Source organism: Cucumis melo, chromosome 11, assembly GCF_025177605.1.
Source record: "Cucumis melo cultivar AY chromosome 11, USDA_Cmelo_AY_1.0, whole genome shotgun sequence".
In the NCBI taxonomy this organism is placed as follows: Eukaryota; Viridiplantae; Streptophyta; class Magnoliopsida; order Cucurbitales; family Cucurbitaceae; genus Cucumis; species Cucumis melo.
This window is the reverse complement of record NC_066867.1, coordinates 5,458,258-5,484,023: the sequence shown is the minus strand read 5'-3', so window position 1 is coordinate 5,484,023 and position 25,766 is coordinate 5,458,258. Positions and strand designations below refer to the sequence as shown.

At 33.5% G+C, this 25,766-nt stretch overlaps 2 protein-coding genes, 1 long non-coding RNA gene and 1 other non-coding gene across 5 annotated transcripts; 1 reads left to right on the top strand and 3 right to left on the bottom strand.

Annotated features, from left to right (window-relative positions):
- The first annotated feature begins 6,301 nt into the window (after positions 1–6,301).
- On the top strand, positions 6,302–9,845 carry LOC107991661 (uncharacterized). Of its 2 annotated transcripts, none has more exons than XR_007815531.1 (3): positions 6,302–6,631; positions 6,722–6,852; positions 9,588–9,845. It is a non-coding gene; the product is annotated as an uncharacterized LOC107991661 (long non-coding RNA). The 2 variants fall into 2 exon arrangements; XR_007815530.1 differs by having other exon boundaries at positions 6,722–9,436.
- A 7,394-nt stretch (positions 9,846–17,239) lies between these two features.
- On the bottom strand, positions 17,240–17,312 carry TRNAE-CUC (transfer RNA glutamic acid (anticodon CUC)). The gene has a single exon. It is a non-coding gene; the product is annotated as a tRNA-Glu (tRNA).
- Positions 17,313–19,180: 1,868 nt separating this feature from the next.
- LOC103498404 (protein ANTAGONIST OF LIKE HETEROCHROMATIN PROTEIN 1) lies at positions 19,181–21,435 on the bottom strand. The gene has a single exon (XM_017046902.2). It carries the CDS (start codon positions 21,212–21,214, stop codon positions 19,862–19,864), a length of 1,353 nt encoding a protein of 450 aa, XP_016902391.1. The 5' UTR covers positions 21,215–21,435; the 3' UTR covers positions 19,181–19,861.
- A 1,901-nt stretch (positions 21,436–23,336) lies between these two features.
- Positions 23,337–24,835, bottom strand: LOC103498405 (extensin-3). The gene is made up of 2 exons (XM_008460993.2): positions 24,017–24,835; positions 23,337–23,922 (listed from the first exon to the last, which is right to left on the bottom strand). Exons 1-2 carry the CDS (start codon positions 24,750–24,752, stop codon positions 23,669–23,671), a joined length of 990 nt encoding a protein of 329 aa, XP_008459215.2. The 5' UTR covers positions 24,753–24,835; the 3' UTR covers positions 23,337–23,668.
- Positions 24,836–25,766: the final 931 nt, after the last annotated feature.

Sequence of the window (25,766 nt, the reverse complement as noted above, 5' to 3'; positions counted from 1 at the left end):
AATTACCTTATTTTGAGGCGTTACAGTACACACTGTTACGAATATTGATTAATGTGGTTAATGAGTTTAGCCGATTAATCTCATATAATTGTAGTTATGATCTGTAGGTCTATTAGGTCCCCTTCTTAGCTCATAAAGGGTAATGAGATTTATTTGTATTGGTTTTAATTTAAAATGTTCAAATTTATTTTGGGAATTAATATAATGTATGGTGATACATTATAATATAAAGTTTATATTTTAATTAAAGTTTATTATATAAATTTAATTTGGATATGATTTAAAATTAATTTATGAGAGAATAAAATATTTGAATGAGTTCAAATATTAATTTAATGTGAATTAGATTCATATTAAAACTATAAGTTAAAATTTAATGTGTACATGATACACATTAAAACTATAAGTTATGAGAAAAATTTATATTTGAATATCATGCAAATTTGGATTAAATTAAATATAAGATATTTAATTTAGAAATTAAGTCTATTAGTTAATTGAGGAATTAATTTATAATTTAGTTTAATTTGATTTAATTAAATTAAAACTATAGGTTATGTGAGATGTATTCATTTAAATATGATTTAAATTGTAAGGGTGTGTTTGGGGAGGGAAAGAGTTATGGGGGAAAAGAATTATGATAATTCTAATGTTATGATAATATGCGTTTGGGGGAAGAGTTATTATTGGTAGTATTATTATAATATGTGTTTGGGGGAAGAAATATGAAAGGTAGTGTTATGATAGTATGTGTTTGGGAAATAGATTATTATAGTAGTGTTATAATAACATGTGTTTGGGCGAAGGATTATTATTAAAGTATTATTATAATATATGTTTTGGGGAAGAATTATTATTGTTGTATTATTATAAAATGTGTTTGGAGGAAGAGTTATGAATGTAGTATTATTATAATACTTGTTTGGAGTAAGGATTACGTTAATTGGATTTAGGATATTTTTTTTAATAAGGATTGTTAATATAAGAATAAAAAATATATAATTTTTTTTTTGTAAATGATCAATATTCAATTATGTATTTAGAATAACCCAAAAATATTTTTGTATATACGTTTTGAAATATTTTTTGACGTACCCTGTGAGTAACAAAATATTTGTTTTCTAAAATAGTTATATTGAGTCCCATTTAATAATTTTGTTTCTTCTCTTATGTTATGTCGTGCAAAATTAATTCATAAATTCGTAATTTCATTAGTGCATTTAAACAAATTATTTCCACGTATACGCAATTTATAAATATTATTTCAAAAGAACTTCAATGAAAATAGTACATTAATACATAGTCAACAATATGGTACCATTACATAGGAAAGCGAAATGAAAACACAAACCATAAAGCTTGAACAGAAAGAGAAGTTCATGAGATAATAAGACGAAACACGTAAGAAGAAGAACATATAGTCGAAGTCAGAAAAGCCACTAATACAAATACAACAAACAAAATGGTCATCGGTTTTCTTCAAGAATGATGCTACAATACGGGTACTTCATATTGTCGGGAACGTCAAGGAAAGATTTCATGTTGTGACGTTACGCATAAGTATATGCATTAAGCGACACCTATCCATCAACGTCAGCTTAGGGATGGCCTCCAACTGTCGGACAACCTCTTGATGTGTTTGGCTTGCGTCTTGACATTGTAGGACAGACCATTCAACAAATGCGGTTAAGTTGTTCATTTATGTACTCAATCGCAGTGCGAATTACTTCCCCACTGTTTGTGGCCTGTCCTCCATGTTTCCGCTTAGACCCGCTCGAAACATACCTACCCTCACTTACTCGAGCAGTTTTTGTTCCCATCAATTCATCAGGCGACATGTTTAATCCCTAACTGTACATTGGCTAGAAGTCCATATTTGGCGCAGCGTCAGCGGCAAATTCCTCGTACCCAGTAGGATCATTTAACTCAACGTCCGTAAAAGTCTCAGCCCGACTTTCTGTAGCACGATCTTTGCCTAGCATGTACGACAGTTCGTCATAGTTAGGAAATGACTTATTAAGAAGGCCCTTGGCCGCTGGATGACTCTGTACAAGTACAATAATAAATGGCAATAATAAATGGTTAGTCCTTTTTTAAAATATACTACATTAATTGTTCAAATGACTAGTAAGACACTTTCACCCAATCGTCAAAGACTTCTTTCTCTGCGACGATGCACTTTTATTCATCATTCCACCCAAAACCATTACAGGTCGGGCCACACATCTCCGTAAGTGCATGGAACATTCTCTTCAACAACTTTATTTGGCTATCGATCGTTGAAGCATGGACGTTAGAACCTGAAATTCTGAAGGCCATTATTCTCGCCAGCTGATCTAGGTACCCTAGGCGAAACATCCCGTTGTCGGACCTCCACCTACTAGCATTGACTAACTTCACGAGGCACTCGACGAGGCCTACCTCTTCCTCTTTAGTCCAATTGTTCTTAGGCAGTCTCGATGAACTTGCCATACTAGAAATCAAACACAAACATATTAGTTTCATTAATTTCTCTACGATTAGATACATAGTACATTCAACTACTACTAAAAAATAGTTTACCATTAATTTACTTGCGTAATCAATACATTCAAAACAAATATATTTCAAAAACTATGACAAAATAAGACCCAGTGCAATCACTACTTAAGTATGAAAATGAACGGTGAACATTTAATTGTTCTACTGGTTACGCAACTGCCAATCACTAAACATTTCTTCTGCAAGGTCGTCCTTCCACTGAGTCCACTCATTGGACGTCTCTATGTAATGTATGTCATCGGCGGCAGTAGTCGCGTGGGTGGAATCAACCTCGTCTATGTCGTTTTCTATATCAAAGTTTGGCATCTCTCTATTGATAAGTTTGTGGAGGAGACAACATGTGAGTATTGTGCGACATTGGACTTCTATAGGGTAGTATGAGTTTCCCCGGAGTATCATCCATCGACCCTTTAAGACACCGAATGCTCTTTCGATTACATTACGAGCAGACGAATGTTTCATATTGAAGAACTCTTCAACGTTGAAAGTGCATTTTCAACACCACGCCATTCCTGGAAGTAGTAGCGTTGGTCTTTGTAGGGTGCCAGGAAACCCTCTGTATTTAGGTACCCAGCATCAACCAGGTACTAATAGCCTGTGATCACATTGCATGATTAAAATGTCGCAGCTGTTAATTACAAAATTGCATTTATACGTACAATACCGTAGGTAGTTACCCTTGGGCACCTTTAGGCCATTAGGTCTTGAAATGACATCATGGAGGATGCGTGAGTCCGCAGCTGATCTTTCCCAACCGGCAAGTACTTAAATGAAATCTCCTTTCGTGTCACACACGCCAATTACATTTGTGGCCACCTTTCTCTTGTGTGTTCTATACCTAGCCCGATCACTTGTTGGAACGTTTACTTTTATGTACTTTCCATGTAATGCACCTAGGCAATTCTGCAACGCATAACTAATGATTACTGAGAAGATCTAACGTCGTTGGGTTGGAAGTACGTAGTTCGAGAGAAATGTGTACCTCAAACCACCTTCATCTTTGATCTGTGCAATCGTTAGGCACTGGTTGTAGTTTTTTTAAAAGCTCGTCATGAAGTCAAATAACGGCCAACCAAACCATGTTGAAATGACGGAAAATTGTCTCACCCGACCGCATGAACTCCCGTTGAATGACACGATTTTTCACGTCGTGCCCAACTATGTGGAGGAACATTGTTACCATCTCTTCCACATCAACGGCTTCCATCGACGTTAGTCCAACAATGGTTCTCAGTAGGTGCAAAGAATGACAAAACATCTTCGGTCCATTCTCGTACTCGGCGACACACTAGGTCTGAGTCATGAATCATGCGAAAATAGGCTAACTGTCTAATCCTATGCCTAGTGTCATGGGGGATGTGTGTTATTCTCTTTGTGTCGTTATTTAACAGCTCCAACATTAGTACTAACTGACGTTGGGATGTTATGAATACATTTAGAAGAGATGCAAACTCATGTTCATCCATTATAAATACTAGATTTACACTCTATTAAAAAAGAATCTTAAGAACACGTTATATTTGAATGCTATTAGTCTAATGAGGCCTTGAAAGTAACTTTATAAATGTTGGGAATATGTTCAAATTTAACATTTGTTTGTAAATTAACCAGTGGATTTTGTAAAATATGGATAGGAATATTTGTAAATTAACCTATGTACAATAAATATTTACAAATATAACAAAATTTTAGATTTTATTAATTAATGTCACTAATATATATTAAAAGACACCGATAATATGGTTTAAATTTTTACTATAATTTGATTAATTTTGTTATATTTTAAAATATTTTTTTCATTAAAGTAATTACATTTTCTTTGTTTTTAATTATAAGTATATTCGCGTTAATTATTTACCAACTATAATTGTACAAACAAAGCAAGTTGTAGATAAAAATAATGGTATACTAAATCATATATAACCAAATCTCTAATTATATAAATATGATTTAAAAGTACAAAGAAATTGTCATAAATAAAAAAATTGATAAATTTTTTACCTTGATTTAATAAATTGTATTTTTTTAGTAATTTTTTTATAGAGTGTAAATAGTTTAATTTTTATTTTATTTTTAAAAAATCATTAAGTATATTTTCGGGAGTTATCGTAGCCGACAACCACAAATCATTTGCTTGTTCTTATGTATCAGCTCTCAAATTCACATGCAATTAGCATTTCAAAATCAATTGACAAAAAACGAAAAATTAATCTCCTCTAATATGTAAAAAAACTTGATCTAAAAAAAAACGTATATAAAGATATTCTAATATTATTAGTGAATTAGGTTTAGTGTTTTTTCTAAAGCTTCTAATTTCTTCTGCTAAAGGAATGTGATTTCTTCATTTTATCCAAAGTAATTCTCGGTCGGACCATGTGTACTTTTTTGTAGTTATAATTAGAGAAGTTATTTTTTGGCAAATGAAGTATGTGTTTGTTGTTCATTTCGAGCATAAGCTAATGGTAAGGCGATCTTTTGATTTAACCATATTTAACCATTTTAATATACACTTTTTCCTACAAAAATCTTGATATAATCATTTCTAAAGTTAGAATATATTCCGTTTCCATCTCAAGATTCTCATACAATTATGCACTAATTAACAAAGTTGAATAGATGATTAGTAATAGGGTAATTAAAGCAGAATTTAGCAAGTTTCCAATTTCAAAAAACCCCAGAAGAGTGAAGAGAGCAAAGGGTTTGGGTTTACAGAAGGAAAATTATTATTAAGTTAGGTACATTAATTATTATTATTGATTTTCTTCTTATAGAAACAAAACATCTCTTTAATTAGGGTTTCAACATTATGTATAGCTCATGTCTTATTATTATCCCTATCTATATACAATCATTTTTCTTAAATAACAATGTTAATTAAGTTTGATATAGGATAAAATTTGTTAACTTATTACGCTTTTAGTCCTAATAGGTACATGTCACACTATTTAGTTTCAAAACATTATCTAAGTAATGAATATGACATTGATACATACAGGGAGTGGCAAATGTAGTATGGAAAGGAATGAATAAAGAAAAGTATCATTAAAACGACTTAGTAAAAAAAATATGATTTACAAGCTAGAATTCGAACCATTTCATACAACATAAATGAATAATAACGAAAGAAAAGAATTAATTACAAAAACAATTGAGTAGACCATATATAGATCGACTTCATAAATGAATGAGATTTATAGCCGTAGTACCTCATTTATGAATGCTTTAAGTACGACAACCTGAAGATATAGACAAAAATGAGCTTGTCATTACATATGCGTGCCAGTAAAGATAACGTATTGTAAAATAGTAACGAAAAAATACAAATGAAACATACCTAAACCACAAATGAAACTTTACAAATCCATGGAACCGTACAAAAAATCAAAGTGTCAGTACATAATGTATGTGAAAGGAAGTAGCCTCAGAGTTAAGAAATTCCCGCAAATACGTTCAAGAAGAACGCATTTGCGGTAGAATTTTTGTGGTGAACTCGATAACTGTAAGCCCCATTTCGTTCTCTTCTACTTTATCTATTTATTTAATATCTCCTTAAGATTTATTCGTGTGATAAGGAAATTTTAGAACTACATTTATGGAATTTCAAAACTTAATTGTTTTGTATAGGTGTTGAAAAGAACGAAGGAGGGTAAAAAGGAAGTTTAAGTTTGAAGAGATGGACATTTTTGTCATTCCCTTATTATTATTAAGCTTTTATATAAAAAAAAAGAAAGAGGGAGAGAAAAAGAAAAGAGGAGATTTTTTTTTTCTTCTTCTTCTCCTCCTCCTCCTTCTTCTTCGTCTTCTTCATCCTTCTAGAAAGAGAGACCGACGGCTTCCCCCTTCCTTTTTGAAATCTCTTCCGCTGCCCCATCCTTCATTTGCTTCTCCACGCCGACACAACGCCACTATCATTGCGCCGCTCTAACCGCCGGAAGACGACCACCCACGTCGCGCGCCTTGAACCACGGCGTTTTGAAGTGGTTAGTTCGAATCAACACAATCTATTCGAGTGTCCTTGTTGTGTTTCTTTGTAGCTGAGCTGTGCAGTACCTATCCATCGTTCGTTGTCATTCGGCAAGTTGAATCATTGGTAATTTCGTTCTTTTCAACTCCGTATCGTTGGATCTAAGTTTTTGGGTAAATCTTCTTTATTTTAAATGGATTTCTTGATAAATTTCAGTTACCCATTAAGTTTCGACTTGGTTTTCACGATACCCATTACATTTTAATGCTAAATTTGGATTTTAAAGGAGTTCAAACCACTGTCCAGCAGTTCGTAAGCTCAAATTTGGGTGTTCTAGTACAACTTGGGTAAGATTCTATACTTTATAGAGCGGGTCTTGAGTACCCATCAAATTTTAGTAACGATATTGATTAAACCATGATGTCGGATACTTGATTTTGAGCTTAGTAGGTGGTTAGGATGTTTCCCATGAAAGTTAAGAGTATTTTAATTGGTTCTTGACAAGTTTTGGAGTAATTTAAGTGAGTTTTCTTTGAGTTCTTGCATACCCATTGAATCTAAGCATTTATATTAGATTACTTATAAGACTCGAGTCCCAAAGTTAAACATTTGAGGTCAAGAATGAACATTCTTCTAACTTTAGAGATTTGTTTGGGTGTTGCGTATATGAACACACAATAGTTTTAGATCCTAGATTCGAATTTAGAAAGGTGTTAACATGTTATCAAGGCGATTTTGACAAGTATTTGATAAGGTTGTAGATAAATTAGCATGTTCTCTCATAGTTCTTAAATACCACTTCGTATTAGTGCGGACTTGATTTTACCCATAATTTTTGAATGGAAAAGTGGGGACTTTAGAGAACTATGAAGCATTGTTCACCGCACTTAAGATTGTTTAGGACAAGTGTGGGAAATTTCTTAAGATATTGACTTGCTACTTTGACGTTGAGTTTGTTATTAAATGATCTAAATCCCTCACATTATTGATATTGCAACTAAGAGCAAGTTAATATACAAGACCCATTAAGTATACACTAAGTTTGGATCCTTATCTTATTAAGAGTCCAATGTGAAGTTTAAGGTTCAAGAGTGGAATGTTTAGCCTAGACTAAAGCATTTAGGGAAAAGTTAAATTTAGAACTTGGAAGCCTTGGTCACGGTTGAGATTATTTTAGGTGAGTGGGGTAGGTTTCTAAGTTATTGACCCATTAGATTTTTGTTGAGATTGTTAATGGATTTAAACCTCTAAGGTATGATTATTGGAAATAAGAGTGTATGGAATAATTTCATTGGATTTTTCCTAGAGTTGAAGGTTAAAGGTCGAAAATCGAAAGAGAAGGCAGATTTCAGGTTTCGTGCATGAATCTACGAAGATGCTGTTGTGTTGAGTAGTTAGAAGTGTAGAAATGGATTTAAGATCTCTATTTGGTATGGTTGGAAAGCTTATTCAATTGACTACAACTTTTATGAAGGAATTGTGAGCTAAATATGTTTTGAAGTAAGCCTAATTTCATAAACAAGTTAGGGGATCGCAGAAGACTCCATTTTTGAACACTCTCTGTTTTGGGTCAATTATGTAGCAATCCATTGAGAATCGTATTTTTCTTCCTTCTTGTAAATTATAGAGGACATTAAAATGAAGATTTTAACATAAAGAACACTCATTTTGGTTAAGTATTGAAAGAGTTATGATCATTTGAATATTATGTTACGAATTTGGAAAATTTTTAGAAATGTGTTGTCGAGGTGATTTTGATATGGTTTTAGATAAATTTTAGTGGGTTCTCTCATGTTTGGGTGCTTGTGTCGTTAAGAGATTAATGTGATGCTAAGAGTCCAAAGTTGGAATATTTAGAATATATTAAAGCATGAAGGGATAATTCGATTTAAGTCTTGGAAGAGAGAAATTGGAGTCTTTGGAATATAAAATAGTTTGAGTTGGCTTTATGAAGTACATTGAAGATTGTTGTGTCGTTTTGCTTTGTGAAGTTAATTGATAAACCTTAATCCTTGTTTCCGGCTAAATTGAAGTGGGGAAAGTATAAAATTCCGGGGGATCGAGTAATTGATAGTGAGTGGCTTATTTTCAAGTATTTCCTTATAAATCTATATATGTTCTATAATATGACCCGATGGTGAGAACTTCGAATATAATTACTTTATGAACCATGTGTTAGAAATTTTTTCAAATACGTCTTTCTATTTTCTATGAACTCTTATATTCAGAAAGCATGTTTGAACTCGAACCTATTAATTATAATTTATACGACAACTGATTTAAGAATACTTGTTCTGTTATTAACATGGATATTTTGAATGAAAGGTTATTCTAAAACATGTTTTAGTCGCTAAGGATTTAAAATGGCTTTATGAAATGTGTTCTTGACCATGTTTGGTTATTAAACATGTAATATGTGATATTATAAATGTTGGTGATTACCCTAAAGGCTACGTGAATGTGTTTCCGTAGCGCCACCCACAGTTGTCAGGGGATTCTGGGGCTGAAAGAGGCCGTGACCGGAGATCTGAGAACCTGAGTCTAGGTGAGGACATGGATGGAGGATTGTGATATGGCTTCGGGCCTAGCTTAATCCATGGTGGGTGGCTCTATGTGCACATAGGAGCGGTATGTTGTTACCGTGGTAGGTGCTAAGTATGTGTGAGCTTCGTTTGGCTGCGTGTTTCTTTGTGGATATGGAGCACGTGTGAGCTATCCTTAGGCCGTATGCTTAGTATACTATCATGGTTGGGTTGGATTGGTTGGATCGGATTGGATGGAGGTTGTTATCGTGGCGGATACTAAATATGCGTGAGCTAGTTTTGGCCGCATGATTTTTTAGTCATGTGCGAGCTATCTTTGGCTGTATATTTAGATGCCTTGCCATGGTTGGTTTGGATACAAGTTGGTTGGCGTTACTTATGGTTTATGGTAATATATGATTCTAATGTTTAAATTATCATTTCGGTGTTGATTTTATAACTAAACCGTTAAATATATGTTTTATAAGTTTTTAAGAAAATAAACAAAATTGCCACTCACTGAGTTTCAACTCACGTTTTCAATGTTTTCTCCTCTCCAGGTAACGATCAAGGACCAAGCATTAGTTGTGCTTTTCTATCATTGATTGTAGTTTCTCATTCTTGTTGTATGTATATATTTATGTGTAGTATTGTATTATTGGGTGATTAGAAGAAGCGAGAGTCACGATGAGAATTTGAGTTTGAGAGGTCTTTTATTAGATTGTAATTCTTCTGTAACTAGTTCGTAGTTGAATATAAATTCTGAACGAGATTCTGGAATTGTCTGGATGAGTGTGTGGTGAGACACACTCGATGATATTGAGTTTTTGAAAAGCATAGAAGTGTGTCTTTCTTCTATTTTTTCAGGTGTAGTTAATCCGTTTTTCAGGGGAGACTCTGCCGATTTTTTTTTTGAATTTCTTGAAAAAGGTTTTACTAATCCTACATATGAAAGGAATGAATTTAAGGAGTAGATTCACACCACGATCTAGGTTAGAAGGGAAAATTTAGAATGAGGTGTGTCAATAACATCATATGTAAAACACAATCAACCAAAGAGAGACATAAAATAGAGATCATTCTCATGTGTTTCATGGAGACATGTTCAGAAAACAGTGGTCAGTGTGACAACATAGTACACGAACAAAAATGGAGCATTGAAAACAGCAAGCATTACTTGTGACAGTGCATGGGGAAAAAAAGTCATAGAGAGAAAACAGAGTACAACAAGCAGAATTGTTTTGTAAAAAACAAATAAGTATGGAAAATTTCAAGAACATACCAAAGTGTGATCAAACTAAGAGCAATGGAGTATTCAAAAGAGCAAGGGGTCATTCAAAACAACAAGCAAACAAATTTACAGAATCAGTGTATTGTAAATAATTATAGACAGTGACAAAGAAGGCAAAACAAAAGGGCTGAATTAACTATAACTTTTAGCATAGGAGACATATATCAAGTGTCGTTTTAAATGTTACATTGAAACATGATGAACATACCAAAGACCAAAGAATGGAATGCAAGTAGACCAAAGAAAACAATGGATAAAGTGGCAAACGTAATGGAATGCAAGTAGACAAAAGAAATTTGATAAGCATGCCAAAGAGGAATGCAAGTATACCAAAAAGGAAAGATAGTCCGACATGGAATGGAAAAGGGAAGGCCCAAATATATAGTAAAGGGAGTATCATAATAAATAAGGCAGCCGACAATAATTAAGTCCAACAAGAATCCCACAAAAAAAAAAAAGAGATTTCACAAATGCAGTCAAAGTTGAAAAAAGTAGCCAGTCATATTTTTCAACACAAGTACACAGTAGGCATGACATTGTTGTACATAGGCTACAAGAATAGATACAATTCTCAGACACAAAGAGAGTCTAAAGGCAATTGAATGCAACAATTGAAATGGAAGAGCTTGTAAAACAAATCCAAAACATGTTCAGAATACAGAGTTGCAACAGAATTGATCACATACGGAGGCAAAACAAAATTGATCACATATGGACGCAAAACAAAGGAATACATCTGAAGAACAGAGAGTGAGGATGATTAAACAAGTTCACAGAGGAAGCATTAAAATTGTTTTGAACGGAATCATAACATTAAACTCATCATTGCGAACATAAATGCATATTGGACCCAAAATATGAACAAAAAATTGAAAGAAAAAATCAGACACACCACCACAATACTCATCATAAGCTGACCATACCTTTAGTGCAAATCGAGAACCGCCGGCATGCCTCTACTCGACTTCTTTTCACCGATTTAGTGTAGCATGTATGACAAAATGGTTGTTCGGTATAAAAAAATACAATAAACTCGTTCTAGGACTGGTAAGAGTGGGGAGTGGCAAGGGTTCTTCGATAGACGAAGGGTATGAAAATATGGAGAGAAGATGAGAAACGTTTTGGAGCTCACGCACGTTCGTGGCAACTGATCAACGAACACAAAATAGAGAGTGGATAAGAATCGTTTCAGAAAGAGTAGGGCAAAAAATGGAAAATGAACAACATGGACATCTCCTTTGAAAAGGAGACGAAGGGGATGTAAATGAATTTGAAGAGAAAGGGAGAAGAGATCGGTAAAAGGGAGATAATCAGAGAAAAATGGGAAGATAATGGGAGGAGAATGGAACGGAAAATGAGAGGAAAACAGAGGATTTCGATCGAAAAATGAGGTAGAGCTAGGAGAGGCGTACGGTGGGTAATATATAGGAGAAGATAGGTTAAATGGGGATTAGGATAACCCTAATCCCCATTTAACATAACACTTGTGCCAAACAAAGGTTTTGGCCCAATTTCTTTTTTCTTTTTCCCCTATACCCGAGGCCCAAACACACCCTAACTCTCCAAAATTTAAGGTATTTATCATCAAACTATTTGTCTTATTTTCTTAAGCTTTTAAAATTTTTGGGCGTTAATTTATTGGAATTTTGGTGTTGTTAAAGAATTGATTTATGTTAAATGTTATTTGTTAATTAAATTGGAGAACTTTAAGAATTGATTTATATATATATATATAATTATTTTTAGAAGTAAATAATAATTGTATTTTGGAAGAAAAAGAGGTGATGTGATAGAAAGAGTTAAATGAAGAAAGAGAATGAATAAATATGTATATATCTATACACATCTACATATTTATTTAATGAAGATATTTGAGAGTTAATGAGGAGAGAGAATTTTATTGTATTTATTTTGAAAAGGAATTGGAAAAGAAAAAGCATAATAATAACAATAATAATGTATTATTATCATTTTAAAATGGTCTCGGTCTACGTGCAACCTCCATCTCATCATCTTCTCCATTATTCATCTCCCTCCTCTTGCAAAAGAAACCCTAGTCGCCATCTCTAATCACCTCGTCCGCCACTTGCAATCAACGACTCAGACGAAGTTGTTGCGAGTTTTCGTTTGTGTAGCCACTTCCCATTCTGTTAACAAGACACTGCCGTCATGAAGTCGTCATACGTAAAACCCACTGTCTGTGTCGAGCTTCTACATCTCTCTCAACCTTCCTCCATCGCACACGACCACATGAGGTTGCTAATCCCCTCCAACAAAGCCCATTCGTTCTCAAGCGTCCGTTGTTGACAGTCGCTTTGGTTCCTTCTCAGACCACGTTAGTTTGCGCAAACAAGCCATGTTAGTCAAACGTCTCAACCGACCTCCCATCCGAGCCGCGTCCAAGCCTCCTGAGTCGATTCTTCCTCTTCCAACTGAGAGTGATCCAACCCTCTTATTCTAGCTGAGCCGTGAGTATTCTTCCTTTTTCTTCAAGCCATTTAAGCCACTTGAGTCTTGTTGTAATCATTTGTTGATGAATTTTGGCGTTACCCATCAAGTGTTGTTATTGGTACAAGATAAATTAGTTTTGGATTGAGTTGAATTATTTTCTTAAATTGGATTATTTTACTAGAAGATGTATTTGGTAAAATTTTCCCTAACCAAGGTTGAATTGGTTTCAACCTCAGTTTGGGTAGAAATTGTTGAATTAATTTTTTTTTTATGTTTAGGATTGTTTTATTTCAATTTTGATAGACGACCAAGGATTGTTGTTAATCTCGAGGTAAGGGATTTCTACTACTTGGCCTTATATTAAAGTTGGAACATATTATGTGTAGTTTAGAAAGTATTGATGGTTTACACTGTTGATTGAACTGATATGGTTTGACTATTATGTGTAGTTTAAAATATATTGATGGATTGTACTTTTGATTGAACTGTAATATGCATTAGCGTGTTTATTTTGACTGGCTATGTGTTGAAAAGGAGTCGATAGTTTTAATGGTGCTTTGATGTAACTATTTAGATTGGATTGAAGGAAAACTGTTAGCTTTAGCTATGGGGTAGGTAGTGTACCTTGCAGTCATGGTATCCTATGAGATCATTAGACTGATATGTGCATCCTTCAGGATCACTAGACTGATTGACGTGTATCTTACGAGATCATAAGACTGTTATGATACAGGGTACCTCATAATAGAAACTTAACAATTTTACCCCTATCGGGATCAGTAGTAGATCTCTTATTGGGTATATTTTTTATACTCACTTTTTTCATGTTTACTTTTTCAGGCAAAGGTAATACGAGAGGTAGACCGACAAGGGACAAGGAAGACTCATGAACGACATATGGAAATCTTTAAAAATCTTCCGCGTAATGTTTTTTACTGTTTTTAAGTTTTGATATGAAATGAGTTTAATGTTTAGAATGACCGTATGTTTTGTTGTATCTCAAAACCCAAATACTTTTGTACTTATTCACACGAGATTTCGAGAGAAATTTGATTCGTGGAGTTGAACTTGTGTCGATATTGTATTTACGTTGATTTGATGCGATGTTGTTCAATCTCTAGAATTTGATCCTCTGATTCTCTCTCAGCTGAATGTTTACGCTTGATTGAGAAAGCGAAGCACGTGGTGTTTTTGAAGTTGGAGTCTTGGAAGAAAGCTTGTATCTTCAAAGGAACTTCGATTTTCGAGGGTGTTCTTGAAATTGGAGACTTGGAAGAAAGCTTGTATCTTCAAAGGAGCTTCAATCTTCAAGGGTGTTTGACTTTAGGAGTTGAGGAGTCTTCTGTCTTTTGGGAGAATTCTCTCTAGACCTTTTGAAGTCAAAAATTTGCCTTTAGAGCTTCTGAAGTTCCAAATTCTCTTCCTCACAAATGAAGAGAATTCCTCTATTTATAGAGTTCCCTAGTGGGCTTTTATGAACTTGAGCTTGGTCTGGTCCATGGACTATACCCATGGGCTCAATCACATAGATTTGGGTCATATTTTATTTTTGGCTAAATTAAGCTTATTTTTTGGGCTCAATTGAATTTTAGCGCAACTAAATAATATTTAATTGAACCAAAATAATTAATTTGATCCAATTGCCATAATAAAGACATGTGAAATCATTAGAATTGTTCAATTTGTTTTTAAATTTAATTTGGGACACATGACAATTTTTAGTTAATTCCGAATACAATTATTTTAGTAAATGATGTGCCAATTTGTGATTGGTTCCAAAATTTCTTATTCAACAGTACTTTTATTTTGTTTGAAATAAGACCCGAATTAAACTTTTTCTTGATGTTATTTTTTAAATAGATTTTGTTTTATAAAATCTTTCGAGTCTAAATGATTTGTTTTGAGTTAAACCTTAAAGTAATAACCTTAGCTTAGATTAAGAAGTTGGGTGGTAACATAAATGAAATATTAATTAAATATGATTTAATTAATAATTAATTAATTGAATAATATTATTGTTTTAATTTATTAAATTAATAGGGAATGTGGGTGGTTTTTTCATGTTCCTAGATTCTCTCCAACTTCCTTCTTTTTGTGATATCTGTGACTTTGCATACTCTGCCTCTCTCAGAAGAAAACTCTCCGTAAAATTTCCTTTCCAATTTTGGTTCCCACAAACCAAAATCTCATTCTCAGAGCGAGAGAAGTGGTGGTGCTCAAAATTGGTGATTAGCAGATCTAGAGTCATCAACGAGAGTAAGTTGTTTTTCTCTGCAATGTCTAATTTTAATTTCAAAAGCATAGTTAACCTTAATTAGAATCTAGAAATTAGTTTTCTTAATTATTTTTGCTAATGTATTTTTTATTTTTAAAATCCCAATTGAATTAAGTTTATGGTTCTGATTAAATATTTCGCTGCTAGGGCTTCCATCCCTTTAATTAGAGCGGAGGTATTCTATACAAAGAGTTTAAATAACACCGGATCATGAAATGAATAGTTTCTCTTATTAACATTGCTACTAGTTGAGACCACATTTTACCAGGATGACCATAGGTGACTTGACCTAAATCCTAGGTGAGTTGCGAACTTTTGCCTATAAAGGCGGTCCTTTAATTTGCATGGTTGAGAGTGGGATATGTCACCGATTCAATATGCCTACTATTTTAGGGATTCATCTTATTGGGGAGCTAGGAATACAACTATACAAGAAGGAATTCACTCCTCTATAGATATAGTAAGTAGAAAAATTGCTCTTTTAAGGGTTGATTCTAACAATGTGACACCACACATTCTCTTGGCCTGAGAGAAATTAAGTTATAGTGGAACTATAACTTATTGTTCATTAGAGGAACCAATGGTACTTAAGGAGTTAGATGTAACTACAAGGGCAAAACGATAATTTTTGGTCTAGTAGTACTTACGAGCAATTTGTGAAGAGTCATTGCACTGTTGATTAGTTATATCTAATGAACACAAAAATATATCTACAATAAGAAGAATGCAACTGTTAGTCTTTAGTGGAATGATCGATAGTGAAATGACTAATAGTTAATTAATGAATATTAATTTAATTAAAAAGTTTAATTAATTAAACTCATATCATTTGAGCTTCAATTTGTAGGTCCATAAGATCCCTTTATTAGCTCAATAAGAATAAATGAGAATCAAATTTATTTTGATTTAATTTGAATTGTTCAAATTGATTAAAGGGAATACATTGTATATAATACAATTAATGTAGATACATTATAATATAAAGTTTTTATGAGAGAAGTTAATATTTGTATATGATTCAAATAATAATAATAATATGAATAAGATTCATAAATAAAGTATAGGTCAAAATTGACATGGTTTCAATTCATATTAGAACTATAAGTCATATGAGAGATCTAAAGCATTTGTTATATTATATATGATATAATATAAAGTTTACATTATATGAGATATAATATGGTTTAAATTTATATTAATTTTATATTATTTTAATTAAGGGATCTTATGGACCTACAAAATGGTTAAGATTATATAGAATGTTTTAACCTCTCCGCTCTCTGCATTTGACGATCTCTCTGTTCCAAAAAGAAAAAGAAATCTCTCTAAAAAAATTTCTCTTTCGTAAAAACAAATCACAGAAGCCCATAACTCTTTATTCATTTTCACCTTGAGAATAACAAGAAAGCCTTCGTGGTGATCTTGGAAGGTTCAAGAGATCTTGGGAGATTCTACAAAAGTTAGTTTCTTTTTTCTTTTCCTCCTTAAAAGCATGTTTAGGCTTTTCTTTTATTTTTATTCAAATTCTTTTTTTTTTCAAATTGAATTCCTTTTGCACAATGTTCATACGCTTCTGCTATAGGAATTCCATTCCTTTACTCTTGTGGGTCCTTTATCTGTGAGTTCTTCTTAGGAGGCCAGGATCTTCTATGCAAGCTTTCTCTCGTGGGTACTTATCTTTTTGTGAGTTACTCTTAGAATGCTAGGATTTCTCTTATGATTCCTCCTATTTTTGTGAGTTTTTCTTATGAGACTAGACTCTCCAATATAGATCCTCTTTCTATGAGATCCTCTAAGGGGTTGGACTCTTCCTTGTGAGTCATTCTCTTATGAACTTCACTAACCGCACGTAATTGGTCCCACCAAAAATTCTTTCCGCTCTTTTAGGCTCTTCCATAGGTTCTCTTGAGCTCTGGTTTAGGTCTTTATAAGCTTCTTTTAGAGTTACTTTATAAGTCCTATCGAGATTTCGTAGGCTTTTTTTAGGTTTCTCTAAGCTCTAATAAATTTGCCTCACAATTCCAGCAAGCTTTCTATAAATTGGTCAAAGCTCTCTCATGGCTCCTCCTAGGTAGACTAAATTCACACACAATAAAACTAGTACATATTTTGCGTTAAAAAAGAATTAAAAATCATGATAGCTTGTACACATTTTACATTAAAATTGGAAAAAGAGTATTTGAAAAGAGAAAAATTTCCGTTGCCGGGACTTGAACCCGGGTCTCTCGGGTGAGAGCCGAGTATCCTAACCAACTAGACTACAACGGAATTTGAGAATTCGGTTTATATTATAAATATTTACTCGCTAAGTATGGTTGTTTCATAATTCCCACTGCAACCATTTTTGAAGTTCAACAATTATATTCCATTCAAAATGGCTAATAAGGTTTTGTCTGAATTCAATTCAACATTGTTATTTAGCTCCTAACTTTTACATAAAAGGCCTTAAAATGAGGTCTCATTTCATTCATGTCTTGAAAATTCTACAAAAATGGTCTTCTTCACTTCGGTTTTATACCAATGTCATTACCTATTTTCTCTCTAAAAAATCATTCCTCATTCTCTCTTCTCCATTAAGGAGTTTCAAAAAACAAACAAACTTTTCTTTCATCTTCCTCCCATTTTCTCCTTTTATCTGTTTCTTTCATCTCCAATTCTCTCAAAACTCTCTCTCATCTTTTTGCCTAACATCCAGTTCATAATCATATATATTTGTCATATGGATATTTTAATATCAAAACTTTCAAATTATTTGTCTATGTTGTAAATAGTATATTTCGTATTTTGGTTAATTAGAAAGTTTGCAAATATGTAATACAATGTACAAAGGTTTATTTCAAAATAGTCATGAATCCTCTAGAAAAACCAAGAACATGTTGTGAAACTAGTCCTATTTTAGTACGTATCAAATATATTTATTAGTATATTTCATATATTGGTTAGAACATTTTCAAATAAGCAATTTTGAATATATCAATAATATAAAATATTAACGTTAAATGTCATTTTCTCTCTCCAAATAAAAATTTTAAAAAATTATATTAAATGCATTCTTTCTATAATTGAAAATTTGTAAATACTAAATTAAATGCCCTTTCTCTCTTCACAATAAATAAATTCTCTTTCCATCGTTAAGAAGTTTTGTAAATAGAAAAATATATATTAAAATTGGATACAATAAAAAAAAAAATGCTAGAATTGTACAAAATTAACACTAAAAGACAACTTTGAAAAAAATTTCAAATTTAAAGATATTTATGAAGTACAGGGAATAATGATGATTTTTGAGGTAAAAATCCCTAATAACAATAATAAAGTTAAACATACAAGAACATCGATTGGTCGAAGTCGGTTTTTCAATCAAATTGACTATGGTAGACTTAGCGATTGTTCAAATTAACCATAACCATGAAAGAGTAAAAAACCAACCATTGATCAATCACTCGGTTTTGATTTGATCATGTGGCTCGATTTTTCGAGCTATCATACTCACTCCTTGTTAAACATGTTATTTTGTTTTGATCCATATAATTTTGTAAATTGTTCAACTATAATCTTATTTATATGAATCTTAATTTTATTCTCTACTAGGTTATTGTTTACATTTTAAAAAAAATTAATTATGCACTTACATTTTCAAATATTGTACTTCCTTCCCTGAAAACCATTATTATCAGTGATAAAAAAATCATCATTATTATTATTCAATCTATCATGATAAAAGAAAAAATAACTTTGACAAATTGTGTTAAGCTCTTGTTGCTCTTGTTATCATTTATGTTAAGCTCTCAATCCTTCTAGTTGTGTTAAACTCTTGTTAGTCTCACTTTTCTTTACTTGGTATATTGTTTACGCTATTTTACAGAAGGAAAGACAAAACCAGAATCATCTAAACATTCACCAACTCAAAGAAAAGAAAATGAAGTATCAAATTCTCTTCCTATTAATAAAACCTCACGTTTATTATTCCAATTTATACTATCCATTACTTCTGATCTGTTTCAAAACTTCATCTAGAAGACCGTTTAACACAAACAAAACATCTAGGACACCAATAAAGCCCTTCAACCCCATTTAGCTCACCTCATTCAATTTAGTACTTAAAAAGAAACAACAAATCTGTATACTTCAAGGAATGAAAGTTGCAAGGTAGCCAAGATGTATTATCCCCAAAAACTAACTTGAAAATTCTAATTGATCAATCTTCCTCAAATGCTTCAATTAAAATATGAGTACATTTGATCTCTAACCCTTCTACAAACACTAGGCCATAATCAACAGTTCATACAACGATCATTGAACTCAGATCGATACCACCTTACCATGTTAAGGAGATCATAAAAGCAAACAGGATTACTGAACAAAGGTATCCCTGTGTCCCCGGCTAATATATCTCAATTCATCTGTCAATGGCAGCTTACTCCAATCCTGCAGTTCCTTATCATTTCATATAGATCTTCTCAGACAACCATATTTCTTTTTGGATCAATATATCTAATCTACAATAGTAGTTCGAACTAGAATTTCATCTCCATGTTGAGTTCAGATCATAACAGCTTTCTCAGAAATGACACAATCAACATTTTGATTTTCTAGAAGATATTTTCAAAGTATGCAATTCAATCAGTTGATTGTTGATATACTCATCAGCCAGCTTGTGGGTATGCATCAACTTCAGTGGTTAGGCATAAAGAGTCAACAAAACAGAAACAAAACCACAAAGCAAGGCAATAAAGAGAGAGCTACAAGAAAGACTACATTCTTACATATGAGTGAAAGAGGGCGGAAACTCATCTTCCCTTCCAAGAAAAAACTAGCTATCTTGATGGAAGCCTATGATGCAAATCATCAGCCAAAGCCTGCCTCACACTTTCACCATAATAACACAGAGATTTTTCACTATCAAGAATGTTAGGGGCAGGGCCAGTCTCATCTGGGTCCCTCAATGGTTCAGGTTCTGGCTCCTTAGCAATTTGACACAAATTATGCAACACACAACAAGCAACAATGGTTTGTGGTGCATGACTTAAACCCACATTTAAATCCTGAAGAATCTTCCACCTAGCCTTAAGCAAGCCAATTGCATCAACTACAACAGAACGACCCTTCATCAGCATTCCATCAAACAAGTTCTGTGCAGGCGTGCCCATGCCGTTCGGCGAGAAAGGAGTGAGCAAAAAAGACAACAGAGGATAGCCCCAATCACCAACAATGTAAGGCCGAACATGGTGACCTCTGACATTGATAACATTATCCCAAACAACATCCCCAGAAGTAAGCCTATGATACATCAAACTATCCCTAAAATGGCTGGCATCATCACTGCCACCAGGAGCTTTAACACAAACATCCCAGAAAATCTTCTTGTTGTCAGCAACAACCTGAAGTAAAACAGAAGGATACCCAAATCGACAATTGTAATTAGTAGAAAAATTCTGATCAGCAGGGAGTCGACGAAGCTTGATCGGACTGCCATCTATGGCGCCACACATATTGGGGAGAGAAGTCAACTCTTCAAAAGCCTGAGTGGTCTCAATCAAACGGCGGCGACTAACGGGTATCTTGATAAACTCAGCATAAAGCTTGGTAGCTAGAAGGCGGGTGACCATATTGGTGATTTTGGAAACGAGATAGGGTTCGAGAGAGAAACGGGAAGCTAGGGTTTTAGCGGAGAAGCCATGGCAGAGGCGAGAGAGGACCATAGCAACGGCGTAATCCGAAGGGAGAGAGAGATTGGAGAGGGCAATATGGGGTTTGAGCTTGTCGACGATGGTGGTGAAGACAGGGTGGGAGAGACCGTAGAGGGAGCGCCATTGGGCATCGCGAAGAGGGGCTTCGAGGGACCAAATGTGGTCGGTGGAGAAGGCGCGGAAGGCGGAGACGGAGTAGTCGGAGGAGGAGGGAGGTGGGGGAGTGGGAGTGGGAGTGGGGGAAGTGGGGGAAGTGGGGTTGGGGCGAGAGGAAGCGATGAAGGAGAGGACGGAAGCGATGGTGAAAAAAAGAAGAGGGGCGGCGGAGGAGGAGGAGAGAAGGGAGGTGGGAGAGTTGAGGGAGGCGGAGGAAGGGGAAGAGGCGGAGGAGGGAGTGGAGGGTAGGAGGGAAATGGTGGGATCAAGGTAATTGTGGAGATGGAGAAGGGTTGAGAGCATGAGTAAGAAGGATTGATCCATGACGGGGGGAGATGGAGGTTGAGTTTTAGGGGAAAGGGGAAACAGAGGTTGGTGGATTGTAATGGCGGATGATGTTTGAAAAGAAGAAAAAACAGATCTGCTTTGGTCGCTTCAACATCCCCCCACCGCCGACCATCATCTTGGGCCTGCCTACACCTACACCTACACCTACACTTACACCTACACCATCATCTTCTTCGGTTTCACCCTTGATATTTATTTGGGCCATGCCCGAATGCATCAATTTTAACTCACTTAGAACAAAGTTTAGTGTTTTATAATTTATGAGTTTAGAGTTGAAAGTAATACAACCTCAAAATTAATTTGATATTTATCTTTAATTTTAATAAAGAACAAAATATCCCTATAACTTAATTCTTACCTTAATAAATTCAACTATCCAAAATCTAACTTTAATTCTAAAAAAATAAAAGTAATAATATCTAAACCCAAACAAAACAAATATGGATATCTAAAAAAACAGAATTAAAATTAGTGGTAAAAAACTCGAGAGTCTCTTATTTCCACAACGTTATTTTTATTACTACTTACTGTTATTAATCATATAAAATATTTTATTATTATTAATAATTCAAAATTTAGAGATAGTAATAAGTAAATATGAATTAAATCACGCAAATACCTTCTATTAATATATATAAATTATCCTCACATTTAACGTGGGCTAAATCAATTATTATAGTTTTTCCATAAAAATACTAATTTAGATAATCACCAAAAATTTACGTACTGTTATATTTGGATGTGTTTGGAGAATTCCCAGACTAAATTATTGCCTCGTCAAAAGCCAACATATCTTATTACAATCAAACAAAATTAAACATTACATACCCTCGTAAATTTAAGTTTAACTTTTGTGCTAGTAGATGTGTCATGTGGAATATAAATTGAAACGCTTTGAACTTATCCATTTGCAAAACTAATCCAACCTCTCATTTTGAGTTTAAGTCCTTGAATGATAGATTTGATGTATATATGGATTGTTATCTCTATTTTAATCCAATATCTCAAATGGTATAAAAAAGCCTGCAAAAGCAAGAGGAACTCTTCTAAAAACAAGAGGATGATAGTCGTCGTTAAGGGAAATTATATTCAATAGCATATTGAATTATAAGGAGGAGATATATATTTAAAATATCATCTTTTTTTTTTTTTGGTGTCTTTTGGCTTAGCTTTTGTTAATCTTACTTCTTACTTGCTTGGGTTCAGAAGATATTGACTACACTTTGTAGATATTGGCTATATAGTTTCTAAGTTTGAATAGTTATGTTGAATTGTTGTGTTTTTTTATAGTTGAGTTGGGTTATAAATGTATATGGAGGGGTTGGGAGATATAAGAGACTTGTTGTGCATTATCTTGTCCTACTCTAATGAATTTAGTTAGTTGTTATTCATGTAAGCAAGATGATAGGTTGCTACCCAAATTCTAAATTTCAAAAACAACTTTTTGAAGCTTTTTCAAAATTGGGCTTGATTAGTGGTAAATAAAAAAGAAGTCGTAGTGAGAATAGTGGCTCTACCCTTTAATTTTGATTCAGTCTTGGGAGGGTGAAATATTGTTATTTTCTCGATAACACTATTCAATATAATTATCCAATCATATTTTAGTACGTGGCAAACTCTTCTTCCTTAATATTACTTTTCATTAATTGTTTGTGAAAAAAGACACAGAATGATAGGATTTGTGGTTCAAATATAATGTTTGTTTGAGAATGGTATGTGCTTAACGATGAACCAAGTCATGTTGAACTTAGCATCCATATACAATTTATTGAAATTATATTTCATGGACATAAAATAAATTCTTATTACATTTACATGTGTCTTTCTCTACCTTCATATATATAATATCTTCTTCTTTTTTTATATATAACATATATAGCTTAATATACTAAAAGAGATGGATTAATATTAAAACACAAAATCAATTTATTAGAAGTAATCAAAGTGGTCAACTTGATCCTTGCTTTAATTAATTAAGACATATACCCTCCACTAAAACAACATATATATGTTTTATCTTCTCTATACTTCAAAAAGTTAGAACAAAAAAAAAAAAAAAACAAAAAAACAAAATTACATAGAACAAAAGTACAAGATATGGGTCATCATTTTCTCCCATGCATTGGGATATCTTATTTAACCGTAGTAACTACATATATAACTTATATTGTTGTGAGGGTTCGAGAAGATGATGTATTTCAAGAAGAAAAATATTTAGAATGTGTATCTTAATTTATATTTATCTTTGTGTATCTCACTCAATTGTCCAATCATAGTTTGTCACGTGGCAAACTTCTCTTACTTTTTAAAAACTATATTTTTGAATAATTATTTTGCATTTATGATTAGAATAAAATGCACAATGATAGATATATTTTAAGATGCACCTAGTTAAATAATATTGTTTTATCAAGAAAACTCGTAAAACAATCAACCCTTAAGTATTGGTGTGATGGTGAACTTCATGGATCCAAGTTTGCAATGGAAGCCATTGCCTTCTCCACAAGCAAAATAGTAAGGATTTTGGTCTTTAAGCACAAACTCAAACCCATCTCCACTTCCCTGTTTTATATTTGCTAACATTTTGGCCTTTCCTAAATCACAATTGGCAAAGCTTCTCATGTTTGTTAGCAGATAAACACTATGAGGTGGAGTTGACATGTTTGGAGGATCATATTTGAACACTACAAAAGAAAGAAGAAAAAAAACTTTCAAAATTAGTTTGGGAATGAAAACTTCTCATATTAACCATGGAATTGAGCTTAGAAATTGGCTTACCAAGAATATCATTGACATAAAAGGGACCGTTTTTGAGCGCCCAATCGGTGTAGTCGAAGCCAAGCTGCCATTGATTGGAACCACCCACTATGATCTTTCTTGGACTTTGTGGGGTTGGTAGTGGTGAGGGTGGTAATGATGGTGATGGAGATGGTGGCAACGGTGATGGCAATGACCACGGTGGTGGTGGTATTCTTTGGGGTGGTGGTGTACGTGGTCGTCGTGATCGTGGTGGTGGTGGTGACGACACTATTGGCGAGGGTGGTGTTCGAGGCCTTGGTGATGGTGGTGGAGGCGATGATAACATTGGTGGTGATGGTGGAGGTGTTTGAGGACGTCTTGATGGTGGTGGTGTTCGAGGCCTTCGTGATGGTGGTGGAGGCGATGATAGCATTGGTGGCGATGGTGGAGGTGTTCGAGGACGTCGTGATCGTGGCGGTGGTGGTGGAAACCGTTGTGATGGTGGTGTTCGAGGATGTCTTGATGGTGGTGGTGACGGGGGAAATCGTCGTGATGGTGGGGGTGGAAACCGTTGTGATGGTGGAGTTCGTGGGTGTCGTGATGGTGGTGGTGATGGTGGTAGCCGCCGTGATGGTGGTGGCGGAGATCGACTATGCCTAGGTTTGGAAGGCACAGTGCAATTTGGTCCCCAAAACCAACCTCCATTGGCAGAGCTTATTGTTGAGATGCATGCCCAAATGAACAGAATGATAAGTTTTGAACATATGAAAGCCATGGTTGGATATTATGGAAAGCTTTTCAACAAATATAGAAACCCAAAACCTAATTTAAGTTTTGTGAGATTGAATTCTTGATGTTGGAAATGTTTGAGGTAGATGGGGTTTTTATACTATGAGAAATGATCAAAAATTCAAATTGAGAGAGTTGAAACTTTTTTTTTTTTAAAAAAAAAAAATCATTTCCTAAGTTGGGTCTTCCACTTGTGAGAGCTCTAGGATTTTTGCACCAAACCCTCTTTTTATTTTCAAGTTTTCATACTTCAATTGATGATGTGCATATTTCTACTCACTAATTATTCTTGTCTAAACAATAATTAGCATCATGATAAAATTGAATGGCGTTTTCATGTGTGCATTCCTTTTTAAAACTATTTAGTAGTACAATGTTGATTAGGGTTTTCTAGATAAAATAGGTGTGAAATGTTAGAACTTTTTGTTTTGAAAATAGGCTATATAATAAATTACTATAGGCCTAATTATGTGCTCAACTCATCCAACTTTGAGTATTTTTAATATGTTTCTAGCTAGGTTGGGTCAAATCCAACTAAATATGATGAAATTGTTCAATTAATTATTAACAACAAATATCTTCGAGATGGGTTGAAAAGAAAAATCAAATTTCAAAGGTTAATATAATACATTTTTTCAAATATCAACAATATGATACTTATCTATAACCCTATAGCTTAATTACCTAGAAATGCACTTCTAAAATTAGGTTTAAAAAATATCTTTTACCTTTGCAAATAATAAGGTTAAAAAATATTAATAACAGATTGGGTACAAGCATTTGTATAATTTTGTAATACAAAAATTTAAAACTAATATATTTATTTCAAAAAAAGTGTAATAATCTTTAATATTACTTTCAAATATAGTAAAATTTTATTATTTTTATTACTAAATTAGGTAACACAAATAATAGCATGTGATATCCGTTTTTATAAATCTATAGTCGAAAAACAGTGACATTTAATTATATTTTTAAATAATTTTTAAAATTTGGTTAT